We start from the raw sequence: 15,790 nt of genomic DNA on the forward strand, positions 1-15,790 counted from the left end.
ACAGATAATCACAGAGAATTTACAAGCATGGAAGAATTATAGGCAAAGAGAAATAAATGCAGAGTAAAGCTGTTTCAATAAAATAGTTTTCTCTTCAGAGGAACAGAAAATGAGTCATAGTAGGTACATCTTAAAGACATTTAGATCAAGTCAATGGAGACAGCAAGCAGAGATGAAAGCATTGTTTAGTACCAGAAAAGTAATTTGAAGTAATTCCCATTAGTGGGAAAGAGAGAGCAGCGATGTGCACCCAGATAAGCTGCTTCTTTTGCTAATAAACTGAGATGTTTACAAGACAAAAATCAAAACACAGACACACAAGGACACTCTTAAGTATCATGGGTTTCACATGTCATTTAGGGCATTCTCTGTTGAGGTAGAGAATTACACCTTTAATCGCACAGCTGGTTTTGTAAAACTGCCCAGGAAATAAAATTCTATCTTCCTCTACAGCACTGTTGTCAAAATTAGGGGACTACACAGGAAAGCTAAGCAGAGTAAAGCGCTAAGCAGGATACATTTTTAGAAGTCTTGGTATCCAGAACTACTGCAGTAAAAGCTGGAAGTTAAAATCATGGGCCAGGACCACACACTGTTACACATTCCTCAGAAAAAATGCAAGAGTGAGAGTTGCAAAAGGGAAAAAAAGATTAGAGTAGCAGGTGAAATTTTAATTTAAACCTCAATCACATGGCATTAACCCTTTCCTGCACAGGTTTTCCAGACATATCCCAAAGCACTACACCCCTACAAGGCACTCGCATTCAACACCAGTTTCAATTCCCCTTTTCAGCTGTATCTTTAGCAAAAATTAATGTTCAATACAAAACACTCTCAAGCATGACACTCTCAAGCCCAGTTTCCTGCCTGGAGATGTCCTGACTCTCAGAGACGAGCACTTCACCTGCCTGCATGACAACAGCATGCTACTGACATCAGGGAACCAACCCACATCACTGCTGGTAGAAATAACACTCACAGCCTATTAAATAAGCATAAAAATCTAGTTTTTTACCCAACTCTAATAACTTTTTTCACAAAAGGTAAAGTTTCTGTTTCTGAAATGAACACTAAAGCAAATAAACACCAAAAGAATTGGGAAGATTAAAATAAGCAAGCCACAAAAGGAATTTTCAGCTTTTGAAAGACAACGTTTTCTTATAATAAGAAGTTAAGAAAGTTAAAATCTGAACTGTGTTCCTTCCATCTTCACTTGACTAGTCTTTCCCATGGGAATAGTGGGACAAAATCAAGCAATTTTTGCCTCGGTATTTTACTCTAACTTTATTCCTTTCAAGAAGTAAAATGCTGTATGCTTTGCAGTATCAAAGCAGGCTTGGGGACATTTTAAAAGGGAAATACTTTTTAACTTCATTTATCATTATTTCTTAGTATTACTCAATAAATAAAATTAATACTCCCAGCCTATGAAGCTGGGAGTCATCTGGGGAACAAAGCAAGCAATGCACACCTATTCATGAAACTCAAGATTCTTGAAGGACAGCCTGGTTTGTCATGAGGCACCAGGATGAAACTGCAAAAAATGGGCGAAGTTATCCAAAGTAAGACTTGCTAAGTGTTGCTGACATTTCATTTTGCCACTTTGCCTTACATCCATCAAAGGAGGAAAATATAAACCCACTGCAAAACCTTCTGTTTTGATTCCAAATGTTTGGGCTCGGCCCTGATGCCAAGGAAATTACAGCTGAAGTGGTTTTGTTTTCAATCTAGCACTCATTTTCTGTAATTTGGCCTGTAATACAGGTATTACATGCAGCCTGACAATCTCTACAGGGAGAAGGGCTAGGGTCCACAGTCAGTAGGTAAAAACCATCCCTGTTACAAATCTGTAAATTATTTTATTCTGAGACAGTGCTTGGAATTCCCCTGGTAATGGCCCCATGACCATCAGTCTCTGCTGAAGAAGTCCCCAACCACAGACATATCCTCTCTTGCAATCACAGATGACTATGACCAATATTGCACAGAGTACAGAACAATCTTCTTAGAGAAGATACATACTTAGTTGTCCGCGTGGCATTTTTCTCTCAATTTATATTCCTTCAAACTTCCTTTCACCCCTTTAGTTAGAATCTGACTCTAACACTGTGATGGCAATCAACAGAAATTAGAGGCAAGAGGGCTGCAGGGGTTCAAAGAGTAGACAAAAACTATTTCTCATTATTTGAGTGGAATCAGTTTGAAAAAGGCCAGTTGAGCTGGAATGTAAGTAATCCTGAGCTGAAGCTAGTCTGTACTTGTTGTAAAAAGGATCTATCAATCTGTGAACAAAATATGTATGTAAATTCTCTTAATAGCTTGAAAACAGTTAAGAAATGAATTCTTACTATTCATTTACTGCAAGCTTATGATAACAACAGTGAGCTCACACATTACAAAGCAGTCACTCATGTCTTCTTTCTCCTATTTTGCTTTTTCATTCATAACCTACACAGAAAATACTCTAACCACAGTCTCTTTTCTCATAGACTCTGTCATCTGTAGTTCAGTGAATCACATCAAAATCTTGTATACATCCTACCAGTCTTTGCATTTACTGCATCTAAATTGGTGATGAACACTGAGTATCAATAGTCATCAAAAGTATTTTGATATGGACAGGAATAATTACAGGCTAGCCCTGTACAGTGACATTTAACCCAAAGATCCTTAAGACAGGAGCTTGTGAAAGAACTCCTGTTACAGGAATAAGATTAATTGCTAGAACCAGTGCAATGAACACAACTGATACCTCTGAGACTTAAACAAGCACAAAGGGAATAGTTCTCATTTATAACAGTACCAGCTGCTAGAAGTAAGAGGGCCAAACAGTGCCTCCAGCTGTTTCCCTCTGCACTATTTGGGTAATTGCAGACTTACCCTCTGTGATCCAGATGCTGAGCCTTTAAATGAAGTGCGTTTGAAGGAGCCACTCATCCTCCGTAAGGAACCTGTGAACTTTCCTTTCTTAATCCCCTCCATAATGGAACTAGCACCCCAGCATCAAAGAAAACCCTGATTTCAGTCACGGACTCTGAGCAGGTTTTCTCCTGAAGCCAGCAATCATTAAATTACAGCTTAAATAAAAAGACAAATGCATAGAACAAAATCAAAGCCAAATAATGAGCCAAATATTCTGTTCCGATATGGACCCTGTCACAAGTGCTACCAGCAGCCAGCCAAGCAGAAAAACAAGGCAATCCACTGATAGCAACTGCTGGCCCCCTCCCTCTTCTCTACTGACTCTATAATCAGGCTTAATGCACACAGCTTCTGCAAGCTATGGTTTTTAATGGACAGAGATTTAATAAATGGTGATTGAAGGTAAATCTACTTTAGAAGCAGCAGCCCGAAAGGTTTTTATTTGTGCAAAGCACAGGGCAGTCGGATGGAAATTGTTTTAGTATCAGTAGAAAGGCACATGAAAAGAGCAGATGGTCCTCAGCAGACCATGGGTTAGAGGCCTGGTGGAGCCCTAAAGGAAAACTGCTGATGCCTGCACCAGGCCCCAGGATGAGAGTGACAAGGTTTTAAAAGCAAACAACCCATAAGATCACCAGTCAGATTGTAACTAATTAGGGAATGAGGGTAGATAAGGTGTCGTGTGTATAACCTTCATGAATTCTCACTAATATCTCAATGCATCTGTTCTGTATTATTCTGCCTAAAATGTGCAGAGTGAGAACAAATGGAGGTAGTTAGGAGAGGGCAAACAAGAAACGAGGAGGACATAAGGTGCTCTAAAAGAACAACTAAGTAATTATTGACTAGGAAATATCTAGTTGGCTCCAGAAGACACCAGCCAGGAATTTGTTACAGAGTCTGGTTCAGAAAAAGAAAAGGGATGAGAGCGCTGAGAAAACAGAGAACCATTTCAGAAAAATATACGGGGATGGCAGATTTTTAACTGTGAGGTCAAATCAGAACCATGACTTACAGGATTCAGTTAGGGAGTCATACTTTTCTCTTTATTATACTTTTTTAGGTTCATCCCTTTGTGCCTCAGTAAAGTTGGCACAGGTGCTGCTTGCAGCTGGTTAGAGGAGGCACAAAAAACTGTGCTGGAAAGCTAAAACAAAACAATGTGGAAGAGACTGATAGACAGAGATGCACGAAATTTGTTGTTCTGGTCAGCAAGAACAAGAACAGGGACATACTCTTCAAAAGGCAGAAATTTAGAAAACAAATCTATTCTTCAAAATACAGTGCAGAATGCAAGTAAGGAATTAACTCAATGGACTCAGTCCCTTTGGATGTGCAATTCTAAGATGTCTGAGCTCCCTGTAACTGTTCCTGGTGCACTTCAAGGACCACTCTGGATTTTCACAGTTCATCAATACCAAAGGGATGTTTGCATTCAAGAGCCAGATGAAAGCAATCAGTGCAACAGAAGCTGCTGACTACTAACCTCAGCTGAAAAATCAGGCAACTAAACTGATGTTCTTGCCCCCACTGTGTTTATATAACACTTCATGGGCCATTTCCACTAGATTGGGAAACAGAGACGTGCACCATGCTGGCACTTTCAACAGCTCTGTGACTGAGAAGCACAAGTTGAATAGATTTTCCAAAAGAGCTTGTGGTTTTAGGAGTGTAGTATCACATTAGGAAACCTTTTAAAAAAATGTTATTATGAAGGTTCCTGTCTCAAGTTGGAGTTTTCTGCTTCATCAGTTGAGCTGATTCAATGGTTGGTGTGGTCTGGATCAGATCTGTGTAAGCACGTGGGCTAAATCAGCACAGAGGGAGGAAAGCACAGTAATCTCTGGCCACAGGATACTGTTGGACAACAAATGAATATCTGGCACTGTATGGAAGTGACAGACCCTTAAACTGGTTCTGAAATGGAACAATTCATGACAGGAAATGACACACCTGTCCATCATCCTCCATGTTTTTGCAATGAAAACAAATTGGTCAACCTCAGACTATGAAAAAACACAAGAGCATACACCCCCGTAAAGGAGCAAGCAGAGCGCAAGCAACATTCCACTTGCAGGAGTCCATCAAGGTCCTTGACAGCCTGTGTTCTGGGCAAAGCAGGATGCACTCATTTCAAAGTGCACAGAAGACATAAGCAGTTGTACATCTTATTGATACTACACCATGGGAATTTAACAACTGCAGCCATGAGCAGATCCATGTCCCAAAGGCCCTACCACAACGTGTTTTTAAAAACTGAAAAGCTTGGTTAGAGACAACTGCAGTTGTTTCAGCCCATAGGGGAAAAACCCCAAACAACATTGCTCTTGCTGTTCGCAGAGCTGTATTCTATGACAACACACCAGAGATGATTGATGTTAGTTTAAAACAAAAAGCAATAGATTTAAATATCTGTAGTCCATCATGTCAGCTAAAATGTTTCCACTCACCCCAGTAGTCAAACTAAATATGGAAAGCAGCAGTCCATAATCCAATGAACTTTATTTACACTGACAGGAAGAGGCAAGATAGGCTTAGACCTCTGTAAAGACCTACATGTACAAAACATGTAGAATTAGGCCTTCCTTCACTTGGCATTTAATATGAGTAGTAAACTAAACACAAGTTTCTTTCATAGGCAGTGGATTATTAAAAAAAAAAAAAAAAACAACCTTAAAGCACTTTTTAAAAATGGGATGTCTTAAAATAATGTTTTCTTTTAAAATGCATGCTGGTTTGTTGTCCTTTGACATTTGTGATACAATATAAACATTTCAAGAGTCGTGTTTAACTGAAAAACCAGCCTAGCGTCCATTACACACTTAGCAGTTCTTGACTCTTACTTTGCCTCCCTGAAGCAGAGCACAGACAGAATATTGCTGGGTGGTGGTTACCTACCATGAGAATGAGCCCTCTGGAGGTCACTGGGGACTGCTGGGCGAAGAGTTCTTCTGTAAACTACATATCCTCAAAGCACTGCTGCAGCAACCTAGGCAAGAGCATATTTAGATTAAATACGTAACAGTTTACACAAAAATTCAGCAAGTCACTGGCAGGTGACAGATAGAGGGAAAAAGTTCCATGTAGTCAATTCTACACCTAAAATCAGAAGAAGTATGAAGATGTTCTTTTACTTGAGCAGTCTGTTTCTCCATTCTAGAGCCTTTCTTATTTAGCAACTGTCTGCCCCCTCTCTTTCTCTTGCAAGGAAAATAGCAAGTTTAAAGAAAAATTAAAACAGTTCATGAGATGTGGACAGAAAAGATAAACAAATAACCTCTGTTTGTGTCAGTGGGCCTGTAAATTGGTGCCCATGTGAGCACTCTCACTTATGAGAAATAATCTGCACTAATTATATGAACAACAAACCCCATGCCAAGGGCTCCTACAAAGATATTTGCAAATCCTGTGCTAAGGGGCTCCCAAAATAAAGACAGCACTCCAGATGCAAACTCGTAAGTGCCAATCAGAGGGCACAAACACTTCCCTCTCACTAACACAGCCTTCAGTGCAAGGGCACTCTACTACTCACCTTCAATTTTCTGTTCACTGGGATTCCAGGTCCTGCTAACACAGATATTTTTGCCCCCGACGGAGAGGAATGATGAGGAGGACTCCATCTTATCAGAAGGCTAATTAATTACTTTACTCTACTATATTATTCTATACTCTATTCCATGATATTACATTACATCTAAACTGAATCTGCCAAGCACTGCACTGCCCAGCCTCTCGTGACTGCCAGCCAACAGTCCTGACACACACACACACCCCTGGATCCAATGGGTCAGTGAAACAAAACACTCACACCAGAATCCAGTTGTCAATTCCCTTCAGGTAAGCAATCTTCCACGATGCATTCCACTTGTGAATAACACAGGAGCAGTAAATGAGATAAGAATTGTTTTTTCTTTCTCTGAGGTTCAGAGAACGTGAATCTCAGAAATATTCTTGGGAAGTCATGCCATGCTTTTCTCTGTGAAGAGAAATGTGGCTGCAGCTTTGCATTTGCCTCAGTAAACTTTTACTAAGTTTGTGTTGGTTGACTCCTCCAGCTCGATGGAGAAGCAGCCTCCAGCTGTGTTCCCCTTGGTATGGCTGCAAATTTCCTACAGGTGCACTCCAGCCCATTGTCCAGGGTATCAGAGATGTTACTCTGTATTGGCCCATTCTTTCTCACATTTTACATACAAAGACATATTCAAACTGAAAATTAAAACCAAAAGGCTTGTTCATCTTAGCAGTTTAGGATGTGCTGAATTGAAGCACAGGGAACTTTAGAGTCTGGAATTGTGATAGAGGGTGTTCCTTGGATCCTGCTTTATTACAGCATCCTCAGAGACATGAGAAGAACAGTTTTACAGCAGGCAGAAGCCCACTGAACAGCAGGCTGAGCCAGCTGAACACTCCTTGCAGACACAGGGCTAGGTGCCAGCTGTTTAACCATTTTCCATGTGATTGCATGATCACTGGTACTAACATTTGAGAAACTGTGCTTGGATGGGCTTCATTTGACCACAGAACAGCACAGCGAGCTCTTCTCTTGGAGCTCTGTGGCTCCTTTCCCTTTCCTGAGTACATTAAAGCCTTGTACAGGCAGCACACAGCAATTTAAAGCACAATCAGCTTCCATCTCAGTCAGCTGGTGTTACATTAGAAATGGAAATTAAGACCTCAGGAAAATTTTTTACAGGAAAATTTGTCCAGCACTGCACTTTTGACATTCCTGTGTTTTCAATCAGTATCACAAGAAGCTCTGGCTACCATTACCAGGGACGTCATCTCAGATTAATAAAACTGAGTCACTTGGTTTCTTTCCCTGGTTTGAAACTACCTGGGATGAAAAAAAATAGCAATACAAAAAAATGATGACAAAGGACAGCACAAAAGGTTATGTGCATTCATCTGTCCCTGCCCATAAAAGGCAGTGTATTACACTTAAATTACACTAGAGCTTGGTGGCTATTTCTGCAGCACTGTCCATCTTAACATTCAAGTGACTTGAACATTAAAAACCTGAACTCTAGCACCCTTGGGAAGCAAGGAAGCACTCTCCTCTCTGACAAATAAGGGAGTGCTAAGATGTGTGTGATGGACAAAGCATGAACCTCCAGATGTGATGAACACCTTCTTTCCTTTTGGTTGGGTTCTGGTTAGCTCCCCCTCACCCAAAGTCTGATGGCAGGGATGATTTCAAGGAGAAAACCAATCAGAGCTGCCAGCCTGTCTGGGCTGCACAATTCCTCATCCATTAATTGCTCATGTACTGGGAGCAGGGGGTATGCACCACATATCAAGGAGATGTTAAATAACACCTTCCTGAGAAAGGATAACAGACCCATACTTCACACATCAATATAATTTTCTGCTTGTGCTCTCTCTCTTTTTCTTCCTATAATTATTATCCACACTAGTAACAGAATTTCAGCATAATTCTACAGATAAGGAGCAGGTTATAGGTTATAGGCTCCAATATTGATAAAACACTCAGTAACTTTGCTTAAGCTCAGACAGTTCCTGACCTAATTCTGAAAAATGCTGAAAAAGCAACAGCTCCTATAACAGCAAATGGAAGCTGCCACTTTTCTTCAATTCAGGTTTCTGTTGTCTCAAGTGACTTTTCAAGAACTGAAGCAGATAAAGACCCTTATCCAGAAGAGAAGACTACCTAAATCAGTCTTGGTATTTATGGGGATCTAGCTCATGGTTAATGGTATTTCTGAAAACTCAGGCCTCAGTGGTATTATATGCCATGTTCCCATGTACAACAATTTACTTTGCATGCAAATTTCCTCCTACAGGAATCAGAGAGCTAGTGACAGCTTCCTGCTGCTCTCAAAGAGGCAGAGCTGGAACCAGGACTCTGGATTCCTTCACTATGGGACCACATTCCCCTTCCAACCAAGCTAAAAGAGCTGGTGGCACATTTAGAATCACTTGGGACAATCTGAAAAATCAGGCCCTTCTCTCATCCTAGGACTCTGCAAATGGATAGGTCTTCCAAGCTAAGAAAAGAAAATTGATCTGTTGACTTGTGTTCTTTGAAATATGGGGGAGGTAAAACCTGAATTCTAAAAAATAGGACTATGAATATAATAATAAGAAAAAATTGTATGGAGATTGAACTTCATAACTGTTTCAGGTACACTAAAACAGAACAAGAAAATTGTTACTCTGGGTACAAAGCTAAGCCTCTAAAAACATTGTATGAATTCACTTCTACTTTAAGGATAATGACAACAAATAAATGACAATGGTGTTCAGTCTCAGCACACTCAGAAGTGACTTTCCTTTTAGACAGATAGAAAACCACAACTCTTTCCAGTCCCTGTAGTCATAGTAATAAAATAAATTAGACAACAGAAAGGATTACACTGCACTTCATGTGATTATTTTACAAACCAGCTTTGCTGAATATTTTTCTATTTTCTGTGCATCATCAGCCCTGAGAAATGACTTCTCACTGGTCTCAGACTTGTCTATGTGACAAGGCACCTCTTTGTCCTAAAGTAAAACACCTGCTAGCCTAGACTGACAAATTATTAAAAGTACAGACAGACTATTCACCCCACAGGACCCTTATGACCAGCCTGTCTGAATAATCAGGTCAAGACTTTTTCTTAATTTTCTCTATATTTTCATTATTTTCCAAGCACTCTGTTCCTATTCAAACAATTAGATGTCATAAATAAAATCCCTTTAAATATTTCCTATTATATATATGGTTTGGAATGTTTTTTCCTATGTCTAAAAGAGTCTGAAATTGTCTGTACATCCATACAGTTACTTTTGCTCTGTAATAAAAACGGAATGCTAACTCTGTTATTGGAACCACAAACTGCAGCTAGAGGGGAGCACCAGGAGTTTGTTGGGCTGGGCAGACTGGAAAGATGCTGGGGGCCTCCTGGGTGTGAGCAGGGTCTAAACCTAGACCCAAAATGCAAACCAGACTGATTTCAGAGGTAGAACCACTGTCAGTGATGGTGGGTCCCCACTGAAGATGGGATTCAGGCTGGGTGACTTTAATGTATACTGCATATAGACAGGCAGGAATCAGCTTAAGCCTCACAATACTAAAAGTAAGTGGAGTTTTGACATAGATTTTGATGAGGACAGGATCTCAGGAGAATTATACAAGGTTTTGTTTTAATTTCATTTGATTTGAGTAAAATCACTGTTTCAGTATTCAATACACCACTTGCGTCAATGCATTACCACATCTCAAACAAAGCTAGTTAAATAAATCCAGAATATTCCAATATCTATGAGCAATTAAAGGCTGCAAGAAAGAATGTTTCTTACTTAGCTAATAACAGAGGACTTGAAAGGGTAGCGAAGAAAAGAGAACCGAAAAGCTAGAGCATAAGCAAAATGAGTAATTTAATGACAACTAAGCATGGAAACCTTGAACTGCCCCACTGGATACCAACCCACAAAACTCCACTGATGTGAGAACTGAAAGAATGAGGTTGTAGTTTTGGAAGTTGCTTATTTCTGCTTCCCACCACAAGCCAGTATCTACAACTAGTGACAGAAAACTTGCTCCCTGCTTGGGTAACCAAGGAATGTCTGAAGAGCAATGTGCTGAAAGCTCTGCTAATATTAAACATAATAAATGATGGAACAAGGCTTCCTACTGTGCTTCATCATTCCCGAGGTAGAAGAAGCAATTGGTTCTTACTATGAAATAACAGAATTGCCATCAATTCTGAAAACTGGGAAGGACAGACTTCCCTGAGATGCTTTGGTAATGTTTCAATTCGCTAATTCATAGCGCTGCGTTCGGCTGCAAAGCTCCAAGCACAGAACGCCCAGTCCTGCATCCTCCGTGTGGGATCCATGGGAAATGCTCCGCACCGGATGGGATCCTTGGGGGGAAGAGCTCCCATCCCCAGAACGCGGCCCGTCCCGCTCCCCCAGAACCCGGCCCGTCCCGTTCCATCCCCAAAACCCGGCCCGTCCCATGCCCCAAACCCGGCCCGTCCCGTTCCATCAAACCCGGCCCGTCCCATGCCCCAAAACCCGGCCCGTCCCATGCCCCAAACCCGGCCCGTTCCATCCCCAGAACCCGGCCCGTCCCACGCCCCAAACCCGGCCCGTCCCGCTCCCCCAAACCCGGCCCGTCCCATGCCCCAAACCCGGCCCGTCCCGCTCCCCCAAACCCGGCCCGTCCCGCTCCCTCAAAACCCGGCCCGGCCCGTCCCGCTCCCTCAAAACCCGGCCCGTCCCGCTCCCCCAAACCCGGCCCGTCCCGCTCCCCCAAACCCGGCCCGTCCCGCTCCCTCAAAACCCGGCCCGGCCCGTCCCGCTCCCTCAAAACCCGGCCCGTCCCGCTCCCCCAAACCCGGCCCGTCCCGCTCCCTCAAACCCGGCCCGTCCCGCTCCCTCAAAACCCGGCCCGTCCCGCTCCCCCAAACCCGGCCCGTCCCGCTCCCTCAAAACCCGGCCCGTCCCTCTCGCCGCCTTTGGGCTGCCAGCGGCGCCACCTGGTGCGCTTTGCAGCGCCGGTTTCCTTGGGAATGCACAGGATTTCTCATGGACTGTTCTCCATCCTCCCTCCAGAAATACAAGCATGGCTAATACTTATCACATTGGCATGTGGGAAACGTCAAATATGTTCATATTTACACGCAATTAATTGTCCAGAAAAGGTTTAAAACCATCTCTTTATGAAAAGGAATTTAATCGGCCAGCGACCTTTCCTAAACCCTGATGTACTGGTATTGTACACCATGATGTTGGCTCTGACTGTAAAAATGTTTTTAAAATGAAAAAAGTGAATAAAATACACCAAATAAATTTCTACCAGTTAGCGGTAATGGTAACTGAAACCTAGAGAAGACCTAGAAAGTGCATATGTATACGTTTTGGTGCCAGAAGAACAACAAGACAGTATAAGGGATAAGCTGCAAGACAACAGTAAAGATAAGATACAGAACAAGTTTCAATGTAAAGTAAGGGACTGAGAATCAGATATTCTCTTCCTGTCCCTGATTTTCAATGGGACCACATGCAAGTCACCCCATATTTTGAATATCTTGGTTTCTCTACCTGAATAAAAGAGGCAACCATATAAATCTATGCAAAGGCACAGAATTCCAGTATATTTGTAGAATCATTTGGAGTTCTTTGATACAAGAACAGATACAAGCATGATTATGGTTTTCAAAGTGCTTCAGCAAAAAATCTCTACATTTTTAAAGAACATTCTCAGCTGACAAGCCCACAGTTCTTTATGGTAATGGGTTCAAAGTTTTGAAAGATGTTTTAACTCCAAAGGATGCTAATTTAAAAGGGATGGCTACAGAACCCTAACATCTCATTTCAGAGTTCCTCACCAGAAAAAAGAAAAGGGAGGAGAAATAGAAATGTAATACTATGATCCCCCTTCTCTGCATTATAACTCTACCACTTAGAGGTTTCTTTATTTCAGTTAAATTTACCCATGATGCAGTCCAGAAACAACTCTAGCACACCTCAGCAAGCAGTGCATCAGCATGTTCTAGGTGGCCTTGTCTGACCGAGCTTAGCACCTGTCTGTATTGCTGGTCCCTGTTTATTGTCTTTACATAACTCACCAAGCCCTGTGACATTCCAGTGACTTTTGCCATTATGCTGGATGTTTTCTGACTGTAGCGTTTTACCCTCCGTTGACTGATATTTGTTAAGAAAGGTGCATTAAAGCAGTGAAACCTAATTAAATTGGAGGAGATTTGATTACAATAATTAGGAGAAGAATCCATTGCTCCCGTTTGCCTATGAGGCATTAGATAAATAAGCAGCTGTGCTTTTTGTCCCCAGTCTCTGTAGAAGAAGGGAGAAAACCCTTTAAGTTTTCACTGATTTCCTTGGGATTGCCAAGAGGAGCTGCTGTAGTGTGTATGTCAGAGAAAGGCACCACCATGAACTCTCACTCACAGGCTGTCAGGAGCACCTCATGCCTCTTATCTGTTGATCATGACATCAGCTGCAGTTCATGCTCAGTGGTGAGATGTGCCAAGTTAATTACTGGAAACAAACAGCTTCTGGGCAGCTGCAGATCAATCCCCTACCAGCAACACCCAGACCTGAGAGCCACGAGCCTGTCACGCTGGGAGGCAAAGGGAAGTGTCCTGTGGCAGACCCATTAGCCAGATGTTGGTCCAGGGGCAATTTTGGAATTCCCACCTTTACCAGCTCCATCAGTGGCAGGCTCTCCAATTCTGCTAGGAACATTTGTCACAGCAGTACCTTCCAGAATGACCAACCCCTGCCACACAGGTCTTCCGAGATCTGACAAATGATGGTGGATTTCCTTTGCTGCAACTTAAATTCCAAAAGGTAATGCTGCTGAGGGGATACACCATGAGAAAAGGACCTCTCCCTTTTCCCTCCTTTACAATCTCCTAACCTTTTCAAAGTTGGGATCACGTGAGTCAACTCTCTCCTGACTACAGGTCTCAGAGATACCAACAAAAACAAAAACTGCTCCAAACCACAAACACTGGAATTAAATGAGCAAAGCAAGACAATCAAACGCTACAATCCCAGCTGACCTTGCAGTAATAGGATCACACCAAGATTAGTCTATGTCATAGTTTAAGCCCACTGAAGTAAACTAATCTTTCTGCAGTCAGCTAAGACTATATGTTTACTCACTAAGCTGGGAAAAACTCAGGAGTGTAAAATGTTTGTTACCTGGAACAGACAATCTAGACTGCAGCTACCCATATGCTTAGCACAATTATTGCTGCAACTTTGACTTTAAGGTGCCTTCAGAAAGGAAAAACTCTTTAAACAGGTTTTTAAACTATATTGTTTGACTTATGAAACAATGAGACTCTTAGTGTCTACCACTCCCATTTTGACAGTCAACTTCTTGTCTGAGCAAAGCAGCACAGAGAGCTTCCAGAAGAGACACCCTGCACATCACAGAGGACGGCCTCCCTTTGGCTGGCAGAGCAATATTCCATTCTGACTGCAAACAGCAGGAAGCTGTGTGCTGTGACAGCTCTGGGAAGGAGCAGCACAACCCCTGTGCCTCCCTGCCCAGGAGCGGAGCAGCTGGTGAGTGCTCAGCCCCCGAGCACTGCGATCACAGCTCACCACACCACAAGGGTTTGGGGCTGGGCTTTGCTTCCTGCCCACTGAACCACGGCTTGTACAACCAGTCAGAGAAATGGCATTTGTCCAACCAGTCAGAGAAATGGCATTTGTCCATCGGTGCCCAGGGACTGAGGCAGAGCTGGAGGCATTTTCTTCCTCACAGGAAGACCCTTTCTACTGCATACATCACACCTCTCTAGAAAATGTGTTTATGAATCTGCACACATTCAGGAATTACCCATGCTGCCATCTCAGTCCAGGCTGCTCACACTCCTTTTTGCAGACTTCTCTCCTTCACCTCTCTTAATTAAAATGTATTCCAGGGTCTTTAGTTTGAATTTTCATCAAAATATCAATGTATGACTGAAAGAGGGGAACTGGGGGAATTACAAAGGAATAAACCATGTTTTGGCAGAGTTTCCTCACATTCCTTTGTTTTTCTGCTCATGGAAACAACCACAGCTCAGTGTCCCCTGATAACATGGCTGACAGTTGTACCTGGGAAAGGTGGGTAACCCAGATGTTGAGCTGACACACACTGATTTACTGAAGGCACAGCCTAAGTGCCACCAAAACCAGGCTGTACAAACCCCTGGACAGTCAGCACTGCAGAACAATGCAGGCAATGTCCCTGCCTGCATGGCAGAGCTCCATATGTCACCATCGTACTCTGCTACTGCTGCTGATCTTACCAAGCTGTCTCGACAGATGAAAGTGCAAAATTTCAAATTAACACATCCATTTAGTTGCAAACACATACACATGTATCCAGTCAATATATACCTGATTATTAATGCACCCAAAGTAGCTTTCCCCACGTCCTCAAAAAATTTCTTCATGTGCTCCATTACAATGAAATGAAGGCCTAATGAAATATTTTATAAGTAGGTACTGTCTTGAGACAAAATTTGTAAACAATGAAATCCAAGATTTGTTTGACAGAAGATGAAGAAAAATTCTTGACTATGAAAACAAATTCTAGTTCATCAAGAAGTATTATTTTGTGCTGTGCAATAGAACATTTCAGATTTTTCTTCCCCTTAGCAAATACTACAGCCTTTGGGGCCCAATTCTTAGAGGTGTTAAATTCTCCATGTAACATTTACTATAGTACAGAAACAAAAGCAGTGCATATTTTAGGACTTAAGGAGAGTTAATCATAGATTGGTTTTATGCCAGCCCTCAGCAGTAGGCTGAATTCCACCTTTAATGAAGCTGATACGAACTAGGCTTTTACAGGATCTGTAAGTTTGGACCTACTGTTAAATTAGAAAACTGTTGTTATATTGTTTCACTGTAGCCAACTAAATCTCAGTGTACACATATCTGAATCAGAATTCTGACATTTGTTTTTGGAGGTAATAACCAGATTAAACAGAACTCAGTGAACACTGAAAACCTATTTTATCAGGACACATCTAGTTGTAACTGTGAATGAAAAACATTTCCAAACTGAACAAGGAAGAAACATGGTGACAAGGCAACTTGAACCACCGGTATGTTTCAGATGAAATCTTGGGCTCAGCTTGATGCAACAGGTTTTAAATTAGCTGTGATGTCAAGCAGAATGTCTGACAACTAGCTTCAATGGAGGCAAGAGTGAAATAAAGCATTTGCAGCTTTGAACACGTAAAATATGTGTATATAAATAATGTAATTAGTCCTGATGACTATATCCCCCATGGACTCCATTTGCAGACACCTTCCTTGATAATGCATTATTCTTGCTTAGCTTAACCCATATTTTACCCACTTTTTCTTTTTAAGATGGATTCTTGGAAAA

At 41.9% G+C, this 15,790-nt stretch overlaps 1 protein-coding gene across 1 annotated transcript in view; it reads right to left on the bottom strand.

The window, feature by feature from the left end:
• The window catches only part of TRPM1 (transient receptor potential cation channel subfamily M member 1), a 70,695-nt gene extending 64,008 nt beyond the window's left edge, over window positions 1–6,687 (bottom strand). Inside the window, exons 1-2 of the mRNA XM_059482016.1 lie at window positions 6,455–6,687; window positions 5,821–5,911 (exon numbers count right to left, since the gene is read on the bottom strand). Coding sequence (XP_059337999.1) covers window positions 5,821–5,823 — 3 coding nt within the window. The 5' untranslated portion in view covers window positions 5,824–5,911; window positions 6,455–6,687. The remainder of the gene's footprint in view (window positions 1–5,820; window positions 5,912–6,454) is intronic.
• Window positions 6,688–15,790: the final 9,103 nt, after the last annotated feature.

This window comes from Ammospiza nelsoni, chromosome 14, assembly GCF_027579445.1.
Source record: "Ammospiza nelsoni isolate bAmmNel1 chromosome 14, bAmmNel1.pri, whole genome shotgun sequence".
In the NCBI taxonomy this organism is placed as follows: Eukaryota; Metazoa; Chordata; class Aves; order Passeriformes; family Passerellidae; genus Ammospiza; species Ammospiza nelsoni.